This window comes from Melopsittacus undulatus, chromosome Z (genome assembly GCF_012275295.1).
Source record: "Melopsittacus undulatus isolate bMelUnd1 chromosome Z, bMelUnd1.mat.Z, whole genome shotgun sequence".
Lineage (NCBI taxonomy): Eukaryota > Metazoa > Chordata > Aves > Psittaciformes > Psittaculidae > Melopsittacus > Melopsittacus undulatus.
Window position 1 is genome coordinate 100,314,225 of NC_047557.1, and position 22,115 is coordinate 100,336,339.

The 22,115-nt window shown below is 58.5% G+C and overlaps 1 protein-coding gene across 1 annotated transcript in view; it reads right to left on the reverse strand.

Moving 5' to 3' along the window:
• The window catches only part of GSE1 (Gse1 coiled-coil protein), a 97,234-nt gene extending 75,592 nt beyond the window's left edge, over positions 1-21,642 (reverse strand). The window contains exon 1 of the mRNA XM_034072617.1: positions 20,285-21,642. Coding sequence (XP_033928508.1) covers positions 20,285-21,271 — 987 coding nt within the window. The 5' untranslated portion in view covers positions 21,272-21,642. The remainder of the gene's footprint in view (positions 1-20,284) is intronic.
• Positions 21,643-22,115: the final 473 nt, after the last annotated feature.

The window sequence follows — 22,115 nt, forward strand, 5'->3', positions numbered from 1 at the left end:
GCGCTCACGCACCATCAAATCCCGGAGCCGAGAGGCAGCGATATGGGGGGGGGGGGGGGGGGGGGGGCAGAGAAGAGGATGGAAGGAAACGGGGGGGGGGGGGGGGTCAGGGAATTAATAACCGAGAAAAAGGCACTTACCCCCTCGCCGTGCCGTGGGGGAGGCTGCAGGGAGGAGATGGGGAGGATGGGGGGGGATCAAAGGCTGGCGGAGGATTGGGGAAGGGGCGGGAGGTTGGCTGAGGATGGGGGGGTTAAGGGGGGGGGTCCTCGCCAGCCCCCGCTGCCTGCCACAACAAAGAGCCAGACACAACAAAAGCAGCATATGGCCAGAGCCGCGCGGGGCCGTAAATTAAACATAAAGGGAAGATTAGATAATTAATGAGCGCTCCCGGGCCGGCCTCAAGGGGAGGGGGCTGCCTGCTGCGGGGAGCCCCTTCGCACTGCGCGGGGGGGGACACACACACAAGGGCCCCCGGGCACTTGGGAGGAGAGGGGGGTATTGGGGGGCACCTGTTGGGAGGGGAGGATGGGCAGGGGCCGGGCTCGCCAGCTGCTGCAGGACCCCAGCGCATAAGAGGATTAGCGGGGGCATCCCCCGTCCCCCCCCTCGGACACAGGCCTGGAGCTGAAGGGTTGGGGGGGGTAATGGGGGGTGATCTTTATCCCCCCCTCTGTGGTGTCACCTCTGCCTTCAGCATCACCAGGGGGTGTGTTTCTTGTGTCCCCCCCCTCCTCCCGTGGTCCCCGGGGGGGGGGGGGGGCAAGCATCCCTGCTCCCCATCACCTCGAGGACCAGAGCCGAGGGCCACACAGGGATGCGGTGCATGGAGGCATGGATCAGAGTGACCCCCCCGTCCCTCCGAGCCCTGTGTGTGTCCCCCCCCGCGATACAGGCAAAGCGGGTCCTGCACTGATAGATCTGCAATGCCCAAACCCACCCTGCTTGGCAAGAGGGGAAACTGAGGCAGGGAGTCCATAACGTGCACTGGGGGACATCACCCTCGGCATGGCCCAGGGGGCTGGGCCCCCACCTCGGGCAGGCAGGAAGAGGGGGTACCCTGGGAAGGGGGTGCCAGAAACGCCGTGAGGCTCGTCCCCGGCCAGGGGAAGGAGTTAATCCCATTATTGGCAGGCTCACAGATGGCGACTGCACCGATTCCCCTGCTTAGCAGATTTAACAGATAAGGAGGGAGGGAGGGAAGGAGGAGGGGGATCCTCCGCCCGAAAACACACACAGCAGGGGCATAGGGGAGGCGATAAACACCCAGCAATGAGCCCCTGAGCACCCAGGGGTGCATAGCCCCTCCGCAATGCCACGGGGTGCAGAGCATCCTGGATGCGGTCGATGTGCAGACACCATGGCCGTGGACATGGGGTGGCAGACGAGGCTTGGGGACACCCAGGCGGTATCCTGTCCCGCTGCCAAACCCACTGCCCCCCGGGGTTCTTGGGGAGGTCAGGGGCCAGGTCCCGCTTCCCTGGCTCGGGATATTTAAGCAGCTGCTCCCAACACTTGGGAGGCGGCATCAACAGCCGGGGCTGGAGCCTGGGATTAAGGAGGTTGGGAAAAGACTGGCAGGAGGCCAGGGATGGAGAGGGGGGAGCATAGGACAGCCCAAAAGGGATGGAGGGAGGGAAGGATGGATGCATGGAGCAAACAATTCCCCATCACTGCAAAACCACCGCATACTCCCACTTCACCCTCCATCCATGCCACGAGCTGGGCAGGGCTCAGCGACATTCCCATTTCCCACCGCGGTCCCCTCTCTCCTCCAGCCCCCTGGAGCCCCGGGATAACCCCAGCCGCAGCATCCCGGCGGCGCCCAGCGGGCAGGATGAGGCCAGCAGCATCCAAGCCAAACCTGCCCGCTCTGCTTTCAAGCTGCAGGAAAACACTGCGCCTTTGATTCTGCGGCCGGCTCGGGGCGAGCAGCGATGCCGAACCAACCCCCCCGGCCACCCGCACCAGCCCCATGCAGCCCCCTCCTTCCCCCCTGGGGGGGGACCCCAAGGATGGGGAGGGCATATGCGAGACATCCCCTTGAGAAGGCGCCGAGTTTCCATGCCCGAGGTTGCCACGGCAATGGGAAAGCAGGAATCTGCGTGGAAAAGGGGGGGGAATGCGATCCCTGCAGGGTGCGGGGGCACTGCATAGTGCTGGGGGCACTCCCTCCAGAGGCCCAGTGTGCGATGGGAGATGGGATGCGGGGTAGCAGCAACCCCCCCATCTGCTGCAGGGAATGAGGCTGTGCCCAGCCTGGCCCCACTGCTCATGCCTGGGTGCCTCTGTGCCACCCTCCTCTCACTGGCATCGCCTCATTTGGGGGTCGCTGGCAGGTTTGGGGGTGCAGGAACATGGGCACAGAGAAAGCACAGCTCAGACACCCTGACATGGCTTGTGCGGTCGAACTGACACCAAGGCAAGTGTTTGACCCCAACAAAAGGGGACAGCCCCAACGCCTTGGGGACACGATGCATTAGGGGGTAGGGGCACCAGGGGAAGCCCCACTGGGCACCCTATCCATGCTACAGTGCAGGATGGGGCCCAGGACAAGACCCCGTGCAGGATGGAGGGTAGGCTGCTGCCCCTGCCCCACGGTGCCTCAGTTTCCCCTGGCATGAAGGCTTTACTGGCTGCAGGCAGGAACTCCACAGGCAGTTTTCCTGGCAGACACCCAGCCCCATGGCTCACCCGGCTGGGACCAAGACGCCAGCACTGCTTCCAAACCTGCCCATCCGGGAGCTCCGGCACAGATCCCGCACACCCACCCCATCCGCTGGTGCGGATCCCGATGGTGCCCAGTGACCGGAATGCAGGCGTCCCTCTCCTTGCTCCAGGCACCAACCGGCCTGTTTGTGCCTCAAGAGCCCTCCCAAAGCCTTTGGAAACCCACCCTGTGGAGCTCCTGCCTCCATCCCACGTTATCACAGAGCATCCTCAACCCATCTGCTCCCACAAACCATCCGGGATGCTCGGCCATCCCCAGGCTCTCAAGTAAAGGGTCCCTTTCCATGCCTGTCCAGGCAGCAAACACAGGGACACCCCCCCCTGCTGCCCTCCCTGCTGCAGCACAGCAATTTCCATACATTATGGATCTGATGATCCATCAGCTGGGAGCAGACAGGTTGAGGCTGGGAGCTGCCTTCCCTGTGCCAGCCCAGACAGCGCTCCCCGGGGACTAATACCGGCATGTAAATATTAGATACTTTTGTCTCCTCCGAGGCCAATTACACAAATCGTGGCAGCTCCCGCAGGACTCTCGGCTCCTACTTACTGTATCATCATTAACAGCTTATTAGAGAACAGCTGCTCAAAAGAAGGGGGAACAAAAAGAAACCAACAGCAGGAGAGATGCAAAGAGATGTGCATGTAGGAGGGGAAGAGGGACCTACACCCTGCCCTGGTACCCAGGACCCTCTCTGCGGTCCCAGACCATGCTGGGATCTGCTTGCCAGGAGGGAAAGGGGCAAAGGGATGGACCCTGGGGTACTGCAGGCTTCCAGGATGAGCAGGAGATGGAGCAGGGCAACCAAAGCAGTGTGGCACCCCCAGACCGGGGTCATATTGGGGTGGGAGGTCCTTTCATGCATAGGAGGAAGGGTATTCCTCAGCCTTCCTGTGCTTGTCACCCATCCAAGGACAGCAAGTCCTCCCCAGGTGGCAGGGATAGGTCTTACAGAGAGGGCAAGCAGTGGATATTGAGGAGGGGGATCAGCTCCTGCCTGCGGCAATGCTGTCCAGTGCATATTCAGTGCTGGAATAGGGGGACACAAGGTTTGGGATGAGGCCCCGAGCACAGCACAGACACCCTGAGGATGGGATGCACTCCCTACGCCAACAACAGCATGGAAAGATGCAGCTAACTGGGAGCCGGTTGCTCCTTGCCCCTATCCTGGTCCCCCATGGGTGGCGCTGTTGGGAAAGAGGCGCAGGGATGTGTCTTGGGATGCCGCATCCCTCCATCCCTCCCACCTCCTCCATAGGGCGAACCCCCACGTACAATTAAGCATCATCAATCACAACCCTGACATCCACTAACGATGTCCCCCGCGGCCACCGAGGGCAGATGGGGTTCCCGGGGGGCACCCCCGGATGCCGGTGGGCATGTGGCCGGGGCAGGTGGCCCCGATGGCTGCTGTGTCCCCAGGAGGATGCCACAGCATGCTTGTGGTGCGCTCTAGCGTCAGCCAGCATTAATGCAGCAGCACGGATGGACACACACACAGGCATTGGCACTGACACCGGGACCCCCTCGGAGGTGGGGGGGGGGGACACAGCCATAAGCTGCTCATAAGCCCTACACGGGTGGCTTTGTAGGGTTGATGCCCCATGGTGGGAATAGGGGGCAGATATCCCATGCTGGGGGGATAAAAGCAATGCATCCACGCCATGCAGGAGGAGATGCTTGGAGAGTGGGGTCCTGAGAGGCAGAGGGGGAACAGGGCCCCCCCCCGGGGCTTCGGGGGATGGTGCACGAGTGGGGAGCAGCAGCTTCCCATCTGATTGCTAATTATCCTCGTTATTCCGTGTCAGACACTTTATAAAGCACCGGAGTGATTTGCTCTTTCCCTGTAATTAGGCGCATTGCAATTACCATCTAATTCAAGTTCAAGCTCCGTGTCCTCATGACCTTCCCAGCCCTGACACCATGTCCCTGCTCATCTCACCAGGGAGCCCCCCAGTGCCCCTTCATGTACACCCCATGCCTTGCTCTTCTGTGTGCAGGAAGGGAGAGGGGTACCACGTACAGGGCACAAAGCATCCCCACATCCCCCATCAAATCCCCCGAGCCAAATGGGATGCCAAAAGCCCCAGGCCAGTCTGGGTTCCCATCTGCAGGGATGGGAAAGTGACAGTCCCCAGCACAACCCTCTCGAGCATCCTTGAACCCTATGGATTTTGTTCCGGCCACAGCAGAATCCGGCCCGGGCACAGCTCCAGGCCAGCTGCCACCTTGTCCCCTTTATGGTCATTTTAGACCCCACAGGATATATTTAAGCATTCCTACCACATCCAGGTCACACCCTCCGCTCCCCTTCCCAAGAGGACAACAGCACAGGAACAACCACGCAGCAAGAAACCTCCCACAAGGCTTTTTCTCACAGCTTCCCAGCGTGGTGCTGGCTTGTTTGGGGATTTCCTCTCCTCACGGCAGCCTTTGCTTCAGGAAGAGCTGCAGCTCCTTTTGGAGCATCCTCTCCCTTCATCCCTCAGCCCCGAGCCAAAGCACCGCAGGTACCACAGCACCGTGCAGTGCCAAGCTCCTCCACTGCACCCAGCATCACCGCACAAGGATGCCCTCCTCCTCCTAGCAGCTAATTAATCCTTCTGATCAGGCACAGCTCATTAGCACTGGTGCAGCACACAGGGCTGCTCCAGCTCCTCGCCCTTCCCAGCGGAGAGCAAGGTCAACATGAGGGGCTGTCAGGCATTGGCATCACCACACTCGATCTGGGATCTGCCTCCTGTCCCCCTCGGTCTTCCCTGCAGGATGGTGATGTTTTTCCAAGCTTATACCATAGGAAAAAGAGTCAGGAATAGGGAAAAAAGAGGGGGAAGAGGTAAAGAAAAGCCCCTTCCCCCCAAGCACGAAGGCGATGGAGAAGGAGCCAAGGAAAGCAGAGGAGTCAGCCAAGTGCCTCGCTCCGTGGCAGGCAGGGCGCGAGTGGGCCGCCCTGTAAATGTTTTCAGTTTCCAAAACAGGAGGGAGAAGCCAAGAGCTGCCGAGTTCCCCACACGCCAAGAAGGACAAAGGGCATCCCTGCGAGCATCCTGGCTCCCCCGCATCCCATCGCATCCCAGCTCCCAACGCGGTACCCTGGGATGCGCAGTGATGGGGGATGCGGTGTGGGTACCCCCATCTGCTCAGCCTTAATTACAGCCAGGAGGAAGTGCAATGGTGCTGAGTGAGGGTAGATCATGCAATGGGACCATGGGTGGCTGAGTTTGGGATGTGAACCATTGGGAAAGCCTGGAGCAGGGTGATGGAGCACGTGGCAAAGCTCCCCCCTGCTCTCCATCCTGGCAGAGCAGGAGCCTCCAGCTCTGGAATCTGCCCCCTTCCAGGGCCAAATCTGCTGGAAAAGCCCAGAGGCAGCACACTGGAGGCTGTCGTTGCTGTGGGATGCTCCAACACTGATCCCTGCCACATGCCAGGGGGAAATCCCAATGCCCACCCCAGCTGCTGGCAGGGATGCGAGGATGCTGCATGGGTGGTCCAGCCCCTCAGAGCAAGCCCCTGTGCCAAGGGGTGATGCTGCACCCCAAAATCCAGACTGTGCCCCATAGGAAAGAAGAAGAAAGGGAGATGGGGTAGCATCCATGGGAATGCCAGCAGCACAGCCCCCATAGTGGGGGGGCAGCACACCCCCCCATCAGATGTTATAACTTTGCAAGATCATAAACTTAAATTACAACCTACAACACATCCGAGCCCCATTTCCTTAATCCTGACCCCCCCATCACAACCCCCCCTAATGTTCAAACCCTGTATGGGGGGAGCAGGGAGACAGAGGAAGGGGTGAGATCATCATGGGGGGGACCCCCCCCCCACCCCAAAGCAACGCACCGCCTGGTTAGGAGCAGGCAGGGAGACAATATAGTGCCTATGCGGCCTCCTCGCCGCCAGATGTGTGTTAATAAGGCAGCTGCCCCCTAAGCTAATAAGGTCACTTACTGGCTCCAGCAAGACGAGAAAACAAGCAGGGGCTTGGCTGCGGTACAGCCTGACTTGGCACTCGCCGCACGCCGGCTTCCTGAATTCTTGCCGCTTCCAGAACAGCACAACGGGGTGGAAAAAAGGCAGATATAAACACCCCAAATCCACCCCCCCATTCCCAACATAACCCACCCCTCCAGTGCTCCCCTGCACCCCCCGGATGCTGCCTCCTGCACGCGCTTTATTCCCTATGGAAAACATCATGGAAAAGGGATTTGGGAATGGGGGGGGGGGGTTCATGCAGACTTTCCCAGCATAGTGAGCAGAGCAGAACCCCCCCCTCTTCTGCTCCCTCCCTCCCTCGGCTGCCCCCGATCATGGCGCCTACAACTCCCTTTGTTTTAACGTTATAAAGCGACCCAGATGCCGGCTTTAATCCCCTCAGCTGGTGAGGATTTGCAAACACATCAGGAGGCAGAGCTGCTCCCCAGCCCCACGCCCCAGCTGCTGCCTCCGAAAGGGGATCCCAGCCCCTAATTGCCTCCTCGTGTCCACATGAGGAGCTGACAAGGTGTATGACAAGGGGGGACATGGACATCCCCTGTGCTTGGGGGATGCTGGGGAGGACCTTTTGCTTCCTTTGCAAAGCCCTAGTGTGGGGTTTGGAGGCTTTGCCATGGGGGGTGGGATGCTAGGGTGAGGGGTGCAGCAGGGATGAATCCAGTGTGGATGCACATGGGGTTGTGGGCTGAGCATCCTTCCTAGTGCAATGATGATGGATGGTGTCTATCCCAGTGGACAACACTGGACCAGAGCACGAGCTGGCTCTCCCACATCCCTGGCAGACACAAGATGCTTCAGGCAAAGCTCTGTGAGTCCTCCCTGCAGCGCTAGCAGGGGAAAGGATTTTCATCCCAACCTCCATCGTTGCCAGCTCCTGCTCTCCAGGATCCGCTGCATCCTTTCCCCTGGGTTCCAGCACGCAAGGCTGAGATTAAACAGGTACCAGCAGCAAGAGGAGTCGCTCCAATATCACATCCCATTGCCTTCTCTCCCACCAGGGGACCGTGTTCATCCCATGAGGCTGACAGCATCCAGGCCAGCTCCCAGGCAGACATGGACCATCAACACAGTTGGGAAGGGAGGAACTGAGCTCTGCAAAGCAGGGAGAGGTGGCTCCAGAGCCACAGGAGCTGGAGGGCAAAGGGGATGCGACAGCAGAGCAACATCCCTATTCTGCAGCATCCCAACAGGGGAAATAGTGAGGCCAAGATGCTCACAAACCCTCTCCTCACCCAAGGACTGGCTCATGGACACCATCCCAAAGGATGGGGTTTACCTCCAGGCTGGACCGTGGTGGGGGGACCAAGTCATCTATTCCAGGGGATCCCAACATCCTCCCTAGCACTGTGGTCATTCCCAACCAGGGAAGCACGATGGGTGCACTGAGCCAGGCCTCTGATGGGAGGCTGCTGCTCTGGCTCCCCAAAGCAAACAGCTCCCAGATCACACACACAGAATCTCCCTGAGCAACCCCAAAACTGCCCTGCAAAGGCAGTTGGGCTTTTTGGACCCTGTGTTTCTCGGGGTGTTGGTTTTGCTCCTGGTGGTTGTTTATTCCTCAAGGCCAGGATCCCCTATGTACCACAGAGCAGCCAGGAGTTCAGAGGGAGCAGAGCTCTGTGCTTTGAAACCGTGCCTCGTTTGCCAAGAAATAATCCCAAAGAACAAGGAAAAAAGCCCCAAAAACCCCCAGCACCAAAAAATCCAGACTCAGAAGATAATTAACTCCACAAAGCAGCTTAAATCTCTGCTCTAACTACCAAGCCTCTTCTCCAAGGGCTTATTTCTTGCTGTCTGCAACACCACGGCACCAGCGCTTGGAGGCCTGGGGATTTTATTAGCAGGACCCCCCCCAAACCCTGCTGACAGATTTGTGTCCCCCCCACAACAGGCTCAGTTCACTGCCAGGCACAGTGGGGGGCCCAGCCCCACATGAGATTCTGCATCTCTGAGTGGGGTTGCAATAGATTCACTCTCCATCCCTATGGGGAGCTGCAACCTGGAGGATGCTGCAGGAGGGGATACAGGAGCTGGAGAGGGGGCAGAGATGCTGCTGCCCTGGGACCCATCAGCATCCCTTGGCAAGGAAGGAGCTGCCCTTCATGGTCCCCCCTGGGGACGAACAGCAACAGAAGGCAGCAGGGCAATACAACCATAGGGGTGCATTCCAGCTCCCCCCCCATTCCCTATCCCACCTTTAGGGCCCACCAAAGGGATGCACCACCAGGAGCTGGCACAAGCGACCATCACCAGCAGCATCCTCCCCCTGCAGCATCACCCCCTGCCCCTTCCTGCTGCTCGACAGGGAAGGGAATAAAAGAAAGAAGAGCCGAGAAAAAGCTCTTTGGAGCCAGCCCTTCCTGCTGCCGCCCCCCCCGGCATCCCCCTTCCCCTCCTGACCGCAGAAAGCCAACATCTCCCCGCGCCCCTCCAGCCAGGGGATGGGAATGTGGAAGCAATTGCACTTGGCAAGGCAGCAACAGTGAGTCAAAAACAGTTGTTTGGCTTGTCAGCCACCCAGGCCCTGCAGCACTCTTGTTTTCCTTCGCCTGCTTTAACCCCTTCCAGCCCCAGCCCCTTTTCCCAATGAGACCCGCAGCCTCCACTATGGAGACAGGTTGGGTGCTGGGATAAAGCCTCATTCCAACGCCTGGCTGCCCTGCTCCTGGAAATGGGATCAGGGGCAATTCCCCATAATGAAAACCTGTAGGAAGAAGGTGCACTGACCTGTGCTGACTCTCCCAGCATGGGGCAAAGGGACATCCTGTGGCCACCATAGAGCTATAGGGTACCCAGTGCTCCTGGAGCATCCTGCTTGCTCACCCCAGGAGATGCAAAGGGGTCTTTGCCCCTGCTACAGAGGGCATCCAAGATGCCCCTTGGTAAAGCAAAGGGACATGGCCATGTGTGCTGGGAGCCCCACATCACCCTGGGGTGGCCAGACCCCCCCACGGAGCCAGGCTGGTGGCACAGAGCTATTGCAAGCCCTGAGCACAGGCTCCCCATCCCGTTTACAACATCCCAGGCTGCTTCCCACTGGCTCCTCCAGCTCCTTCACTGCTGGCCATATGTTGACAAGACCAGAAACACATCCAGAGCCAACACATGCTGCATCAGGGTCTCTTCTCCATCCCCAAGTCACCCTTCACACCTCAGGCTGAGCACTTAATGTCATCCCCATCTGGCATCACATGCTGCTGGGACCCCATCTCCATTCAGGCCAGCACCAACTCGGGGCAGGGTAGGGGGTCACCAGATGGGTTTGGGTTAGAAGGGACCTTAAAGCTCATCCAGTTCCAACCCCCCTGCCATGAGCAGGGGCACCTTCCATTAGAGCAGCTGCTCCAATCCCTGTCCAAACTGCCACAGCTTCCCTGTGCCAGGACCCATCCCTACTGTGGAAGGATGGTCAAGCAGGGCAGGGCATCCCCAGCCAGGACCTCAGCCCATCCATACCCACACCCCAAACCCCACACCAACAAGCAGGATGTGAGGATGGAGCACACAAAAGGGGGCTGCTCCATTCAGGGTCAGCCCTCCCTCCATCCCCACAACACAGGGGGAAAGAGGATGGATGCGGAAGAGTTAAACCCCAACGAGTGGATGAGGAGGAAAAGCGGAGGGCAAGCCTGCACACCCGCCTGGGAGAGACAAAGCAAGATGCTGGAGCCAAGAGATGAAGGCGAGGATGCGATAAGAGGGGGAGCCAGGCTCTGTGTGTGTGTGTGTGTGTGCTGGAGCGAGGGAAAGAGGAGGAGGAGGAGGAGGAGAGGTGGGTGATGACCAAAGTCATTGAGCATTTTTTGGCACGCCTCCCCTTTCCCCCCCCTTTCCCAGTATCCTGGCCGTTGGCCCAGCTCGGAGCTGAACTTAAACAAACTCCTGTTGCAGCCATCTGCTTGATTTTAAAATAAATCAAACAATCTGTTGAGCCGTGGGTGATCAAGTTTCCATCTGTGCGGACGCCTGCTCGCCTCCTCGGAGCCTCCGCTTGCCTCTACCAGCCAAACACTCCTGGCAGCATGTGGCCTCCCCTTAATTCCTCCAGGAAAGGGAGAAACCGGACCTCCCCCCCCCCCTCCTCAACACCACCACCATCACCACCACCCTGCCTTCCCTGCATCCCGGCCCTTCGCCACCCTCCGCACTCAAAGCAAGGGCTATTTTTACAGCCACCCACCAAACAGGATGGGTTTAAATGGGAGGGGAACAGTGCTGTGTGATGGGGGAGTTCCAAAGGTTCTGAGATTCCCCATTGCTGCCCACACTGGGGGGGGATTCCTCATCCCGTCCTCATCCATCCCATGTGTCCAAGACAGCAGCAATCACAGACCCTGCACTGGTGACCGCAGCACAGAGGCCAGAAATAGCAGCTGTGAATAGCATCATGTGGCTGTCTGAAGGAGCAGGGCATTGGGAGCACATCACCTTCAGGTGCCCAGCTCCTCCAAGCCAGTGCACTGGCCTTCAAGCCCACCTAAAATCATCCCATCCTGAGGGTTCCCCCCATCCAATGGGAGCAGGAAACCCAATGGGAGGCAGTGCAGCACCTTTCCCCAAGGCCCTCAAAGTGCCAAAGAGGGGTGGCATCTCCCTCCCTCTTTGGGTGCTGCAAGACCCCAGCTAACCCCTGGCTGCAACCCAGACACCAGCTCCACACATGGGGACCCATGAGGGAGACATCACCCAGCACATCCATGGTCCCAAATGTGCTCGGATCAGTTGGTCCTTCCTCCAGTCTCTGCTGGCATCACCCAGGCTGTGCCCTCCTTCCCTTGGAGCCCTTCCTTCCGCCCCGAGCAGAGGGCACCGGGCATGGGGCCAGTGCAGACAGAAATAGGGCAGCACAGCAAAGGCACAAAGAGCAAAGAAGGGAGAAGAAGGCTGTAAATGAAGCAGAAAGGGTGTGATGAAGAACAGAGCAGGATTAGGGCTCACCAGACCCCACCAGCTTGGGTGCAGGATGGTCAGGCTGCTGAGAGCAAGGGTTGCCAATGCATAGGATGAGACACAGCAGGATTTACCCCTTGGGCTCTGCAGATAGGCACTGCTGAGGGTGCCCATGGCACTGTGGAAGCAGCAGTGAGGAAGAGGAGGTGCTGGGACGCCCAGCACCCAAGCACAGCCCTGCCAGGAGCCGGAGCCAGCCGCAGGATGCAGAACAAACCTCACCCACAAGGGATGCTGCCAAGCCAAGAGCTGTCCTGGCCAGCCCAGGAACAGGCTCGCCAAGCCATTCCCTGCTGGAAATAATGGGGATCCAAAGAGGGAGGGATTGGGATAAGGGTGGCCCCATATGCTTCCCAATGCAAGCTCTTGGGAGGGAGCTATGGGCAGCAAAGGGGTTGAACACTCCAAGAAGTGCCCAGGCTCTGGAATTCAGGATCAGACCCAAAAGCATGGGAATAGCAAGGGAAGATGTGTGGAACAAGTGATGTAGCAGCTTGAGAGACCCCAGTGCATTCCCATGCCATCGACCACCCACTCTGGGGACAATCCCATGGGATAATCTGCTCCCAGGGGAATCCACATTCCCAACCCTATTCCAGAGGGTGGCTGAGACAGGGGGACCCCCCAAAAGCCACCCTGCTTCACAGTGGCTGCATGGAGTAAAACCCTGGCACGGCCCCAGCAGGATACAGAGCAGGGAGCAGGTTACAGGGGAAAAAGGAGGAAAAAAAGGGACCAAAATCCCAACCACCAGAACTCCTATTTGGAAGAGGAAAGGACTGACAGGACCTGGCGGAGGCACAGGAGAAAGCCCAGATTTCCCAGTTACTGTGCAGATGTTCTGGACTGAAAACAGAAGACGGCAGAAGCGAATCCATCTCCCCCTCCAGAGACACCACAGCCAGGGCATCTGGACTCTGTCTGCAGGCAGCAGAAGCGGCTTCCCCCCGGCTCCCCATGGAGCCCTGAGCACCAGGGCATGGGGAGCCCCTTGAGGTGCCCACCCTGGGGCAGCAGCAGCAGCCAGGGCTCCATCCCTGTGCTGGGTTGACCTTGGCACGGTTTCCTCACGGGGAAACTGAAGGGCCTTGTCTTTGCCATGTTTTCACTTTGGGATAACTCATGCTGCCTGCTCTGAGTCTGGGGGGAGAGATGGAGAGAAGGGAATGCAGCTGTTTTAGCAGCGAAGACAAGGAGGGAGGGCAGGAGACACACATACACATACATATATATATATATATTCCCAGCCAGGGTAATAACTGGAATCACTAGCACTTGATCCCCACTCGATGAAAAGCTTCACAGCCAACCAAAGCCAGCCTGCTTCCAGAAACATGCTGCAAGCAGATGGGAGGTGATGGTGGCAATTTGCTGCTCACCCCACACTCAGGCCCTGAGGTGCCTTGGATAGCTGTCTGTCCATCCATCCCTCCATAGGTCTGTCCATCCTCCTGTGGATGCAAAGCATCAAGGCTGATGCCCTGGATGTGATCCTGCCAGTGATGCAGCATCTTTGTGTCCAGCTCTCTGGGCACCAAGGTGACTTCCAGTGACCCCAAGGAGCCATTGGCCATGGAGCCATCCACAGTTCCAACGAGGGCAAAGGAACTGTGGGATAACCAAAACCCATGGGAAACCACCCTGCACAGGGCTGCAGTGGGTCCTGCAGGGCCAGGACTGAGCCATGGATGGGCAGGATGCACCCACAATGGAGTCCCCAGTCCCACAGGCAGCAGGTGCCAGGGACACTGTGGGTTCCAGCATTCCTCATCCCTGGAAACAGCCTGGGCTATGTGCTAAGTGTCCCTGGCTGGAAGCTACCACAGCTCCTGCTCTGCAGGCTCAGCAGGCAGCTGCCCTTTCCTATGGCAAAGGGGGGATGCTCCTGGCTGCAGGATCACCACCACCTGCCTCCCCTAATGTCCTTCCCTGGTATTCCAGCTGGGTCTCAGCCTTGCTTTAGCTCTAAACTAGAACCCAAAATATCACCAGGAGGAGCACGGAGAGAACACAGGGGTCAAACCGGCCCCTGTGAACCCTCCTGTTCCCCCTGCATCCCTCATAGGGGTACCAGAAACATCCCCATGCATCCCCAGTTGAAGCCAGCCCCAAGACCCATCACCCCACTGCTCAACCCCTGCCAGCCACAGTACCACTGGCCTCTCCCTGGGTACCAGGATGGGCATCCCTCAATAAATCCTGTTGTGGGTCCTCATTGGAACAGGAACAGCCCATCCATCACAAGTGCTTATGTACAGACACCAAAATGCAGCATCTCAGCACCTCTCTAGCTGGAAGAAGCTCCTACATGGATACCCTTAGCCCCATATTGCATGTGCTGAGAGCATCCAAGCCAGCCTGGTGTAGCCATAGTGCTCATGGTGCCCCATTGTGGGTCACAGCATGCTCAGTACCGGCTCCTCACCACAGCCATCAGGTTAGAGAAGGAAAACCAGGGCAGCTGCTGCTGGAGCATGGGTAAACAGATGACTTCAGCCCCCTGAGAGCTACTAAAGCCCAGCAGCACTTGCACCAATGGAGGCAAATAAAGAGGGAGAGCAGCAGCATATTCACACCAAGCTGCAAAGCGCACCCAGGTGATGTCCTCCTCCTCCTCCAAACCCAAACTCCCTCCTGGATCAAACCCCTTCCTCCTGCTCTGCTACTGAAGATCCAAGGGGAGGAACAGAGTCATGCTACAGCCAGACCAGCTGCATGAGGCTGTTTATCCAGCAAGGCTCACGCGTGCCGGGATGGATGGGGAGCAAACCACAACCTGACCGGGGCTCCAGCATCCTCACTGCAGCACAGGGATGCGCACCAAGCTCTGATGGCCATGGAGCGATGCCTTTGGCAAACAGGGGTGCGTGCAGGGAGCAGTTCTGCATCCCAAAGGCTGCCTGTCACCTGCAGGCGCGTGGCCCTGGTTCTGCAAGGAGCCAAGGCACGCTCGGGGCACCGCTGCTGCCCACCTTGGCAGCGGGGGCACCCGGAGCTGCCGGAGCCCTTGGGCCCCAGCCCAAGGGAGGATTGTGCCGCTGGAAGGGCTCCCATCACCGGCTGCTCACAGCCTGGCATGGCTGGGAGCCTACCACTGATGAGTTCCAGTGCTCCTCATGTACTGGGATGATCCCACCCCACCATCCTACTGGATCTGCCCCAAGTCCCCAACGGGGGCAGTGATCTCCCAGCACACTATAGGGGGATGTTTCCACATCATCCCTTCAAGCCCAGACTGCCTTTTGCTGCAGGGAGGGACAGCAGCATCTGTCCAGAAGCTGCCCAGCAGGATGGAACCAGCAGGAGCTGTTTGGCTGTCTGTCCTTCCTGGGGAGCCAGGGAGCATCCTGCTGCGAGCAGCACATGCCGGGAGCTAACTGAGTCCCTGCCACCAAACCCAGCACCGGAACAGATCCAGGGCACAGCAGGCGCCCATTGCAGCGAGGTGCAAACAGGCTCCTGGCAAACCAGTTGTGCCCAGAAACTTCACAAGTCCCCAGAACCTGCTTGGATAGAAGACACCTCCTGGCTCCAGCTCAGCCCCCAGGGACGACAACAGTGGGGATGCTGGCACAGCACCAAGGTTCATCAGGATGGTGAAAGGCAGCTCTTCCCATTACCAGGGTAGCTGCAGCACCAGGCATACACACAACTACAGTGGGGAGGTTCCTTCTCGCTGGGAAGCAGCTGAAGAGCATCCCATGCTGCCCTCTGCAACCGCACTTCCCAGCCGGCTGAGAAAGGCCAAGTATCCGGATAAAACATCTGTCCATCCGCAACAGCCAGAGCCGGCCGTCCCTCTGCCCCATCTCCCGACTTGGCTCCAAAGACATGGAGCCTGTTCCAAGGTGCTCCAGCGGTTGCAAAAGCATCCTCACTGCAGGAGACCAGAAGGGAGCCAGTTCCTCTCCCCAAGGAGCTGCAAGGGATACTTTGGGATGTGTGGGGGGGTCAAAGCAGGGATTCCTGGGCAGCATCCGTCTCAGGCCAGCATCCTTGGGCAGGTGCCCAAGGGAAGAAGGGAAGCAGGGCCGGAGCTGCTGCTTTTGGGAAAGGCAGGGAGAAGGCAAGGGGTGGGTGAGGAATAAATATATAGCAGCCAGCTGGTGAGCTGTGGAGTCAGCACAAGGTCTGGGGAACGCGGCGGCTGGCAGCAGCGAGGGAGCCCTGGTATTTCAGACAGCTGGTACAGCAAGGTCAGCCCGGCCAAAGCAAAAGGCCCCTTTGCTGTTCCCCCACACTGGGGTTGAAGGACGGACACCCCCGACTGAGGACCCCAAAGGGGAAAAGACACCCATGAGTGGCACTGAAACAACGGGTGAGGATGAGGAGGGAGGGAGCGCGGTTGGGGACAGACCAAACACTCCCTGACCTCATCGGCAGGAACAAGCGAGCAGCACATTTCCCTCGTGTTGTTTCTTTGTTTGCCATCTGGGAACACGATCCCGCAGGAGGCCGTGCCCCGAGACATGAAGTCATATCATGATTATATTGCCACCTCCGTGCTGGGATTGAGAGCTCATCCGAAAATGCCAGACCCGGACGGTGTTAGCCTGCGGAGGAAGATCGCTTTGCTGAGAGGCAATGGAAGAAGCCTCGCTAAAAACATCTTTACATAGACATATGCTACAAACCAAAACAGGTTTATCCCAATAAAGTTGGCTCAAAATACCTTGGCCTGATTTTGCTCTGTCTCTGCTAGAATTAGCGATGGCAAAAACGGGCACGAGCACAGAGAGAACCACAGAAGCCAACCCGAGCTGGAAGCCAAAAAAACTGGGATGAGCGAGACCAGTTCTGCTTTTCCCTTAGGTTTAAGGGACAAGCGGAAGCTCAGCTCAGCCCATTCCATCCCTCTGAAGCCTATACATGAAGCCTGTGCTCGGGACATGCAAAGGAGCTATCAGCAACCATCCAAAACGCTGCCAGTCTACAGAAGGGTCTTGGTTTGATCCAAAATGAACAGAAGATGAGAACAAACCTTCCTGCACAGGTTGATGGTCTCTCATGCTGTGACACATCCCAGCACCAGTATTCCCACTGGGAATTCAGCTGGTGCAATGCGGGAGGAGGGTCAGATGTCACCTCCCACCTCCTGGGTTTGCCTTACGCAGCACCCAGGAGTTTCAGCTGCTGCTCAGCATCAGTGGGATGCAGTCTAGTTAATAGCATAAGAACTGTTTGATGCTGGCCCAAAACCCTAAGAGTCTGTGCCCTCTGTCAGGCACAGCCCCATGCAACAAGACCCAGGTATCCCCATAAAGCAGGAAAGGGACATGGAATAAACCAGAGGATGCTCAGACACCAACCTGGCAGCAAACTCTGGGTGCTCCCACCAAGTGGGATGGCAAACGCATCCAAAGCAAACTCGAACAGCTTTGCTTGAGTTATGGTGGGATTTGAGAGCCTTCCAACCTGAATATACTTGCAGAAAGTTGCATGGAGGGACAAAACACCAACAAAAACCCTGCAAACCAATGGAGGTCACTTTTACAGGTAGGTAACTGCAGCAAGAGCAGTGACAGGCAAAGATGGGATGAGTCAGAAAAGCAGGGAAGCTTTTCCCAGTGCTGGCAGAGAGAGAAAGGATTGAGCAAGCACAAACACGAGCCAGGTCAAGCACAATCAGCACTTGACCTTGGAAGAGCAGTGACACAGACCTGTGCCCTATAGAGAGGGCAGCAGAGCCTAATGGGTGACTGAAACTCTTCAGCAGGTACTGTTGGCCAGGAACACGGGTCAGCATCACCTCTGGACAACAGCCAACACTGGTTGTTTTATGGCCTCTTCAATACAACCAGACTCAACACCTGCCCTGCTCACAACCACTGCCTGTTCTGCAGCACCATGGGAACAGCAATTCCCACCTGGCAAAGGGGAATCAACCACCAGGCAGTTCTGGATCAGGAGGATGAGACATCATAGTGGTGGCAGCAGCCACCCCAAAGCCAGGAGCTTGGCACCCATAGATCAGCATAGGCCTCCCCTTGCAAGGGGCACAGCTGGAAAGATGCATTCTCACAGTGCACACCTGCATGCCTTGGAGGGTACCAAGGATGACAAGCTATTTGGTGAGGTACTGTTACCAAAGCTCAGCATTACCTTTATTTCTCAGTGGGAGAACCCAATCCTACCCCACACAAGCCAACAGCAGCAGGGTTTCTGCAGGTAGGATCACAGACACCACAGAGCATCTCCTGCCCCACTGGTCCCCAAGGCTAAACCAGCAGCAGAGGCACCATCCCACCCAAAATACCCAGATCTCCACTCTGATGACCCTCAGATGTGAGGTTCCCTTGTTAGCACCTCCAAACTGCTACAGACAGGACCTGAGCCCCATCCTGCTCTTGCTACCCTGCTAAGAGAGGGGGTATGGGACTGCCTGGTGGCACTGGGCTCATTTATCAGGTGCCTCAAACTTAAGCTACCTCAGGACAGCAGCAAACCCCCAGTCCTATGTGCAGGGGGATGTCAATCCTGGGCATGGAGAAAAGCACTTGTGCTCAATAGATGAAGTTGCAGAGATACAAGGAGGAACGGGGAGATGGCTTTAACCCCTGGTCCCATCTGAAAGGGGTCCTGGGTGTCACACCAGAGTGAAAGGCCTGTCCAGGGTGACTTTCAGCAGCAGGCGTGGCTGAAAGAGGGTACAGTTAAATTAGCCAGGCACCCTACCCAAGCATTAAGCCATGTTTTAAATAACCTTGACATCTGCGATGGGAAGCATGTGCAGACAGGGAGGGGAAAAAGTAAGAGGACCTTATGGGCAGCCAAAGAGTCACCACCAGGACACAGCAGAGCCCATCAAAGGGAGACGGTCCCTGGATCAGCTGTACCCTCCCCAGGCAGCTCTGCCTTGACTCCTTTGCTCTGCCCATTGTAACAGCCCCTTCATTTGCTCATTCCCAAGCCCAGAACAAGAGGGAGGAGCTGAATAGCATCCCTTCCCCTGGACACCCTCCGTGTCCCAATGGGAGCACAGGAGGAGGACTGGTGTGATGAGAAATGCAGGTTCCAGGGGGGCTCACTAAGGAACACCATGGAAGAACTGCAAAGCACACATCCAAGCTGGGACAGGACTGCTGTTCAGCATGTCCCTATGACATGGCCTAGGGACACAAACAGGGCAGAGGTGTGAAACACCAGCTGTGGACATGCTCTGCTGAAGCATCACCCCCAGGGTCAGCACCGCAGGATGTTCACCTGACTCCCAGACCTTCTGCAGCCACCCATGAAGGGTTCCAGCACCTCTCAAGTACCCCAAGACCAAGGGACAGACAGATGGACAGCGTGACCCACATGGGCATCACAACCCATGCAGCCCCACACCAGCTCCGACATCCATAAAGTCTCCACCGTCTCAGAGCAAGTTGTGCATCCAGGAATGACCTACAATGATGTCCGGACCGGGATGACAACAGACTGGGGGAAACCACCCGTAAGCAACAGCATCCAGAGGATTCCCATCGCCGATGCCAACCCATCCTCCCGTGCCATGCTGGCACTGTCCACACCGGCACTGCTCCGGTGCGTGCAGCTCCTTCCCGGTGGCTTCCCAAGCTCCGGAGCCGGCTGAACGGAAAACTCTATTTGTAAGCAGCCAAGGGAGAGTGAACAGGGAGAAAAGGAGCCTGTCTTGGAAGGGCTGGTTTACATTTCTAAAGAAAATGCCAGCGCTCCGGAGAGCCGCAGGGTTCTGGCTACAAACGGAGCCGAAAGGCTTTGAAAATGAACTCTGGGATTTAGGATGCTGGCATTTTACAGAACCTGGCCTGGGGCCTGGTTTGCAGATACAGAGCAGCGGCTCTCCAGCATGTTCCTGCAAGATGGGAATTGGAGGGTGAGGGGATGCAGTTGTTTCCCCATCCCATGGGAAAGGAAAGCTTGTGAGTAGTAAACCTCTGTTCTGATGTGCTGATGCCCCCAAAACACCCTGTGTATACCCAGGGAAGAGCAACATGGGGACCTGGCAGCACTGGGCCTATGGATGGAACACAGGACACCCTTCAAGGCAGCAGGGCTGCACCATGGTGGCTCAGGGATGCTGCATGGGAGTCCCTTGCTGGAGGACAACCAGAGCAGCACAGGTTGGGTACCCCAGCAGCACATCAGCTCCCTGGCTGCAGGAAGGGCTGGGGCTTCTCCAAGGGGAAACCCTTTGATGAAAGCTTATAAAACTGGAGATAACTTGGGAAGTTTCCTACAGCACTGGAGGCCTTGTGCTCCTTTGAGCTTCCTAAGGATGCTGCTGCGGAGGGTAACACCTCTGGCACCTCTGACCGCCCTTGATGGCCAGTGTTACGGGATCAGGATTTCCTCCCTCGTGCTGGGCTGCAAGCAAGCAGGCGCCAGTAACACAGATACTTCTGCAACAAGACAGGTCTTGGCTCTCCCCACCTCCTGGAAGGATTTTTATCTGCTCTTTCACAGCTTGACAGCTCCAAAAGTTCATTGCTAAAGGCACGCCATCCATTAGCGTTCTCCCCTAGGGACCAGACCCAAAAGGAGAGCATCCATCTATGTCACCGCTCCACCTCCTCCTCCATGCCAGAGATGGGAAGTGCTGGCTGGGGAGAGATGGAGGGATGGAGTCTGTGCCAACCGCCTTACCTTGGGGATGAGAGCCGGGGGTACCACCACCAGTGGCTCCGCTGGGGTCATGCTCTTGCCGGCCAGCACCACGGCACCGCATTCGGCACAAGCACCGATGGTCAGCTGCTTCCCGTCATCCACCAGCAGGCTGTTGGGCACACGGAGGGTGTAGAGGAAGACCGGCAGCCTGGCCACCTGAACCGCTTTTAATCCAAGGCATCGCTTCTTCTCCTGCCGGCAGAAGAAGCAGACGAAGGTCTCCACTTTGTACTGCCGGGACCAGGCGCTGCTGGGATGGTGGGAATTCCTGCCCTCGTGCTGCAGCCATTGCCCCAGCAGGTCATGGTAGCACAGGATGCAAGTGGACACCAGCCCGGTTGAGTCGGCTGGTCTGGCCCTTGGGGCAGGTGGGTAGACTGTCAGGAAGGGGAAAAAGGGCTCTTTCTCCCCAAATCGTCCCGGTGGGTTGACATTGAGCTGGAACTCTTTGCCGGCTCCCAGCTCCGCACCACAGATGTAGCAGACAGAGGTGGGACCAGGCTTGATGGCAGGGTGGGCGGCCAAGCCACTGGGATCACCGGCAGAGAAGACCTGGTGGTACCTCCCCAGGAAGCTCTGCACCGAGGTGATGAGCTCCTCGTTGTGGCAGGCCCTGTACATGGCCCAGAGGTCCTGCAAGACGATGAAGCACTTGCGGCAGCTGCTCACCTCCCAGTGCTTGTTCAGTCCCTTGGCACTGGGTGGGCAAGGCAGGAGGCTGATGAAGGGGAAATGCATGGTGCTCTTCGCATTGCCATTGATGACCTTGGCCGCCACCAGCCTTGCCTCCTTGCTGCACTCCTCCCCGCACAGGTAGCAAGCCTCGGGTACCAGCGGGACGCCTGCCCCATCCTCCTTCAGCACTCGACGGCCCTTGGCAGGCATGGCCCCGGCGTTGAGGGGCACCACGTAGAGCCGCTGCAGCACGGGCACGTTGGCCAGCTCGAAGCTTTGCCACTGCTGCATGAGGGAGGCGAAGCAGCAGGGACACACGAGGGTGCTGCCGGCAGGCGACAGGGGCTGGGCACCTGGCGGGGGGCTGTGAAGCCAAAGGAAGGGGAAGAAGGGAGCTGGGGATGTCTTCTCCTGCTTCTGCACGTGGACGCGGTGCTGGCCGGTGGGTGACAAGGGGCTGCCGCAGATATAGCAGGCGGTGCCCGATGCCCAAGCGGGCCGCTCGCTGCCTTCCTCCTCCTCTTCCTCCTCCTCGCTGGTGATGTTGATCTCGCTGTCCTCCGACGAGCAGCAGGGCCCCCCCCTCTTGCCCGCTGCCGCCGCCGGGGGGGTCCGCGCAGTGCCGCCCGCCCCTTCGGGCTCCGAGAGGGGCTCGGCGTCGGAGAGCTCCGAGAGGTCGGAGCCGGCTGCCGGCCCTTCCTCCCCCTCCTCCTCCTCCTCTTCTTCCTCCTCCTCCTCCTCCTCCTGGCCGGTGGGGCGGCGCGGCGGCGCGGTGGGGTCCCAGCCCGCCGCCCCCCGCCGCAGCCCGGCTCCCCCCGCCGCCGCCGCCGCCGCCGCCTCGCACTGATGGGGCCGCTTGAGCCAGTACATGCGCTTCTCCACCGGCGTGCGGCTGCGCTCGAAGGAGTCCCACTGCTCGCCCAGGAAACAGCGGCAGACGGCGCAGACCAAGGCGCAGCCCTCCGCCGAGACGGCGCGGGCGCCGGGCGCCGGTTCCTGGTGCTGGAGGAACGGAAAGAAGGGCCGGTGGTCGCGGGGGGGTCGCACTTGAAGCTTCAGCTCCTTGCCACGGCTGATGCCGCCGCCGCAGATGAAGCAGCAGAGCGGAGGCGCCGGGGGCTGCGGAGCCCCGGGG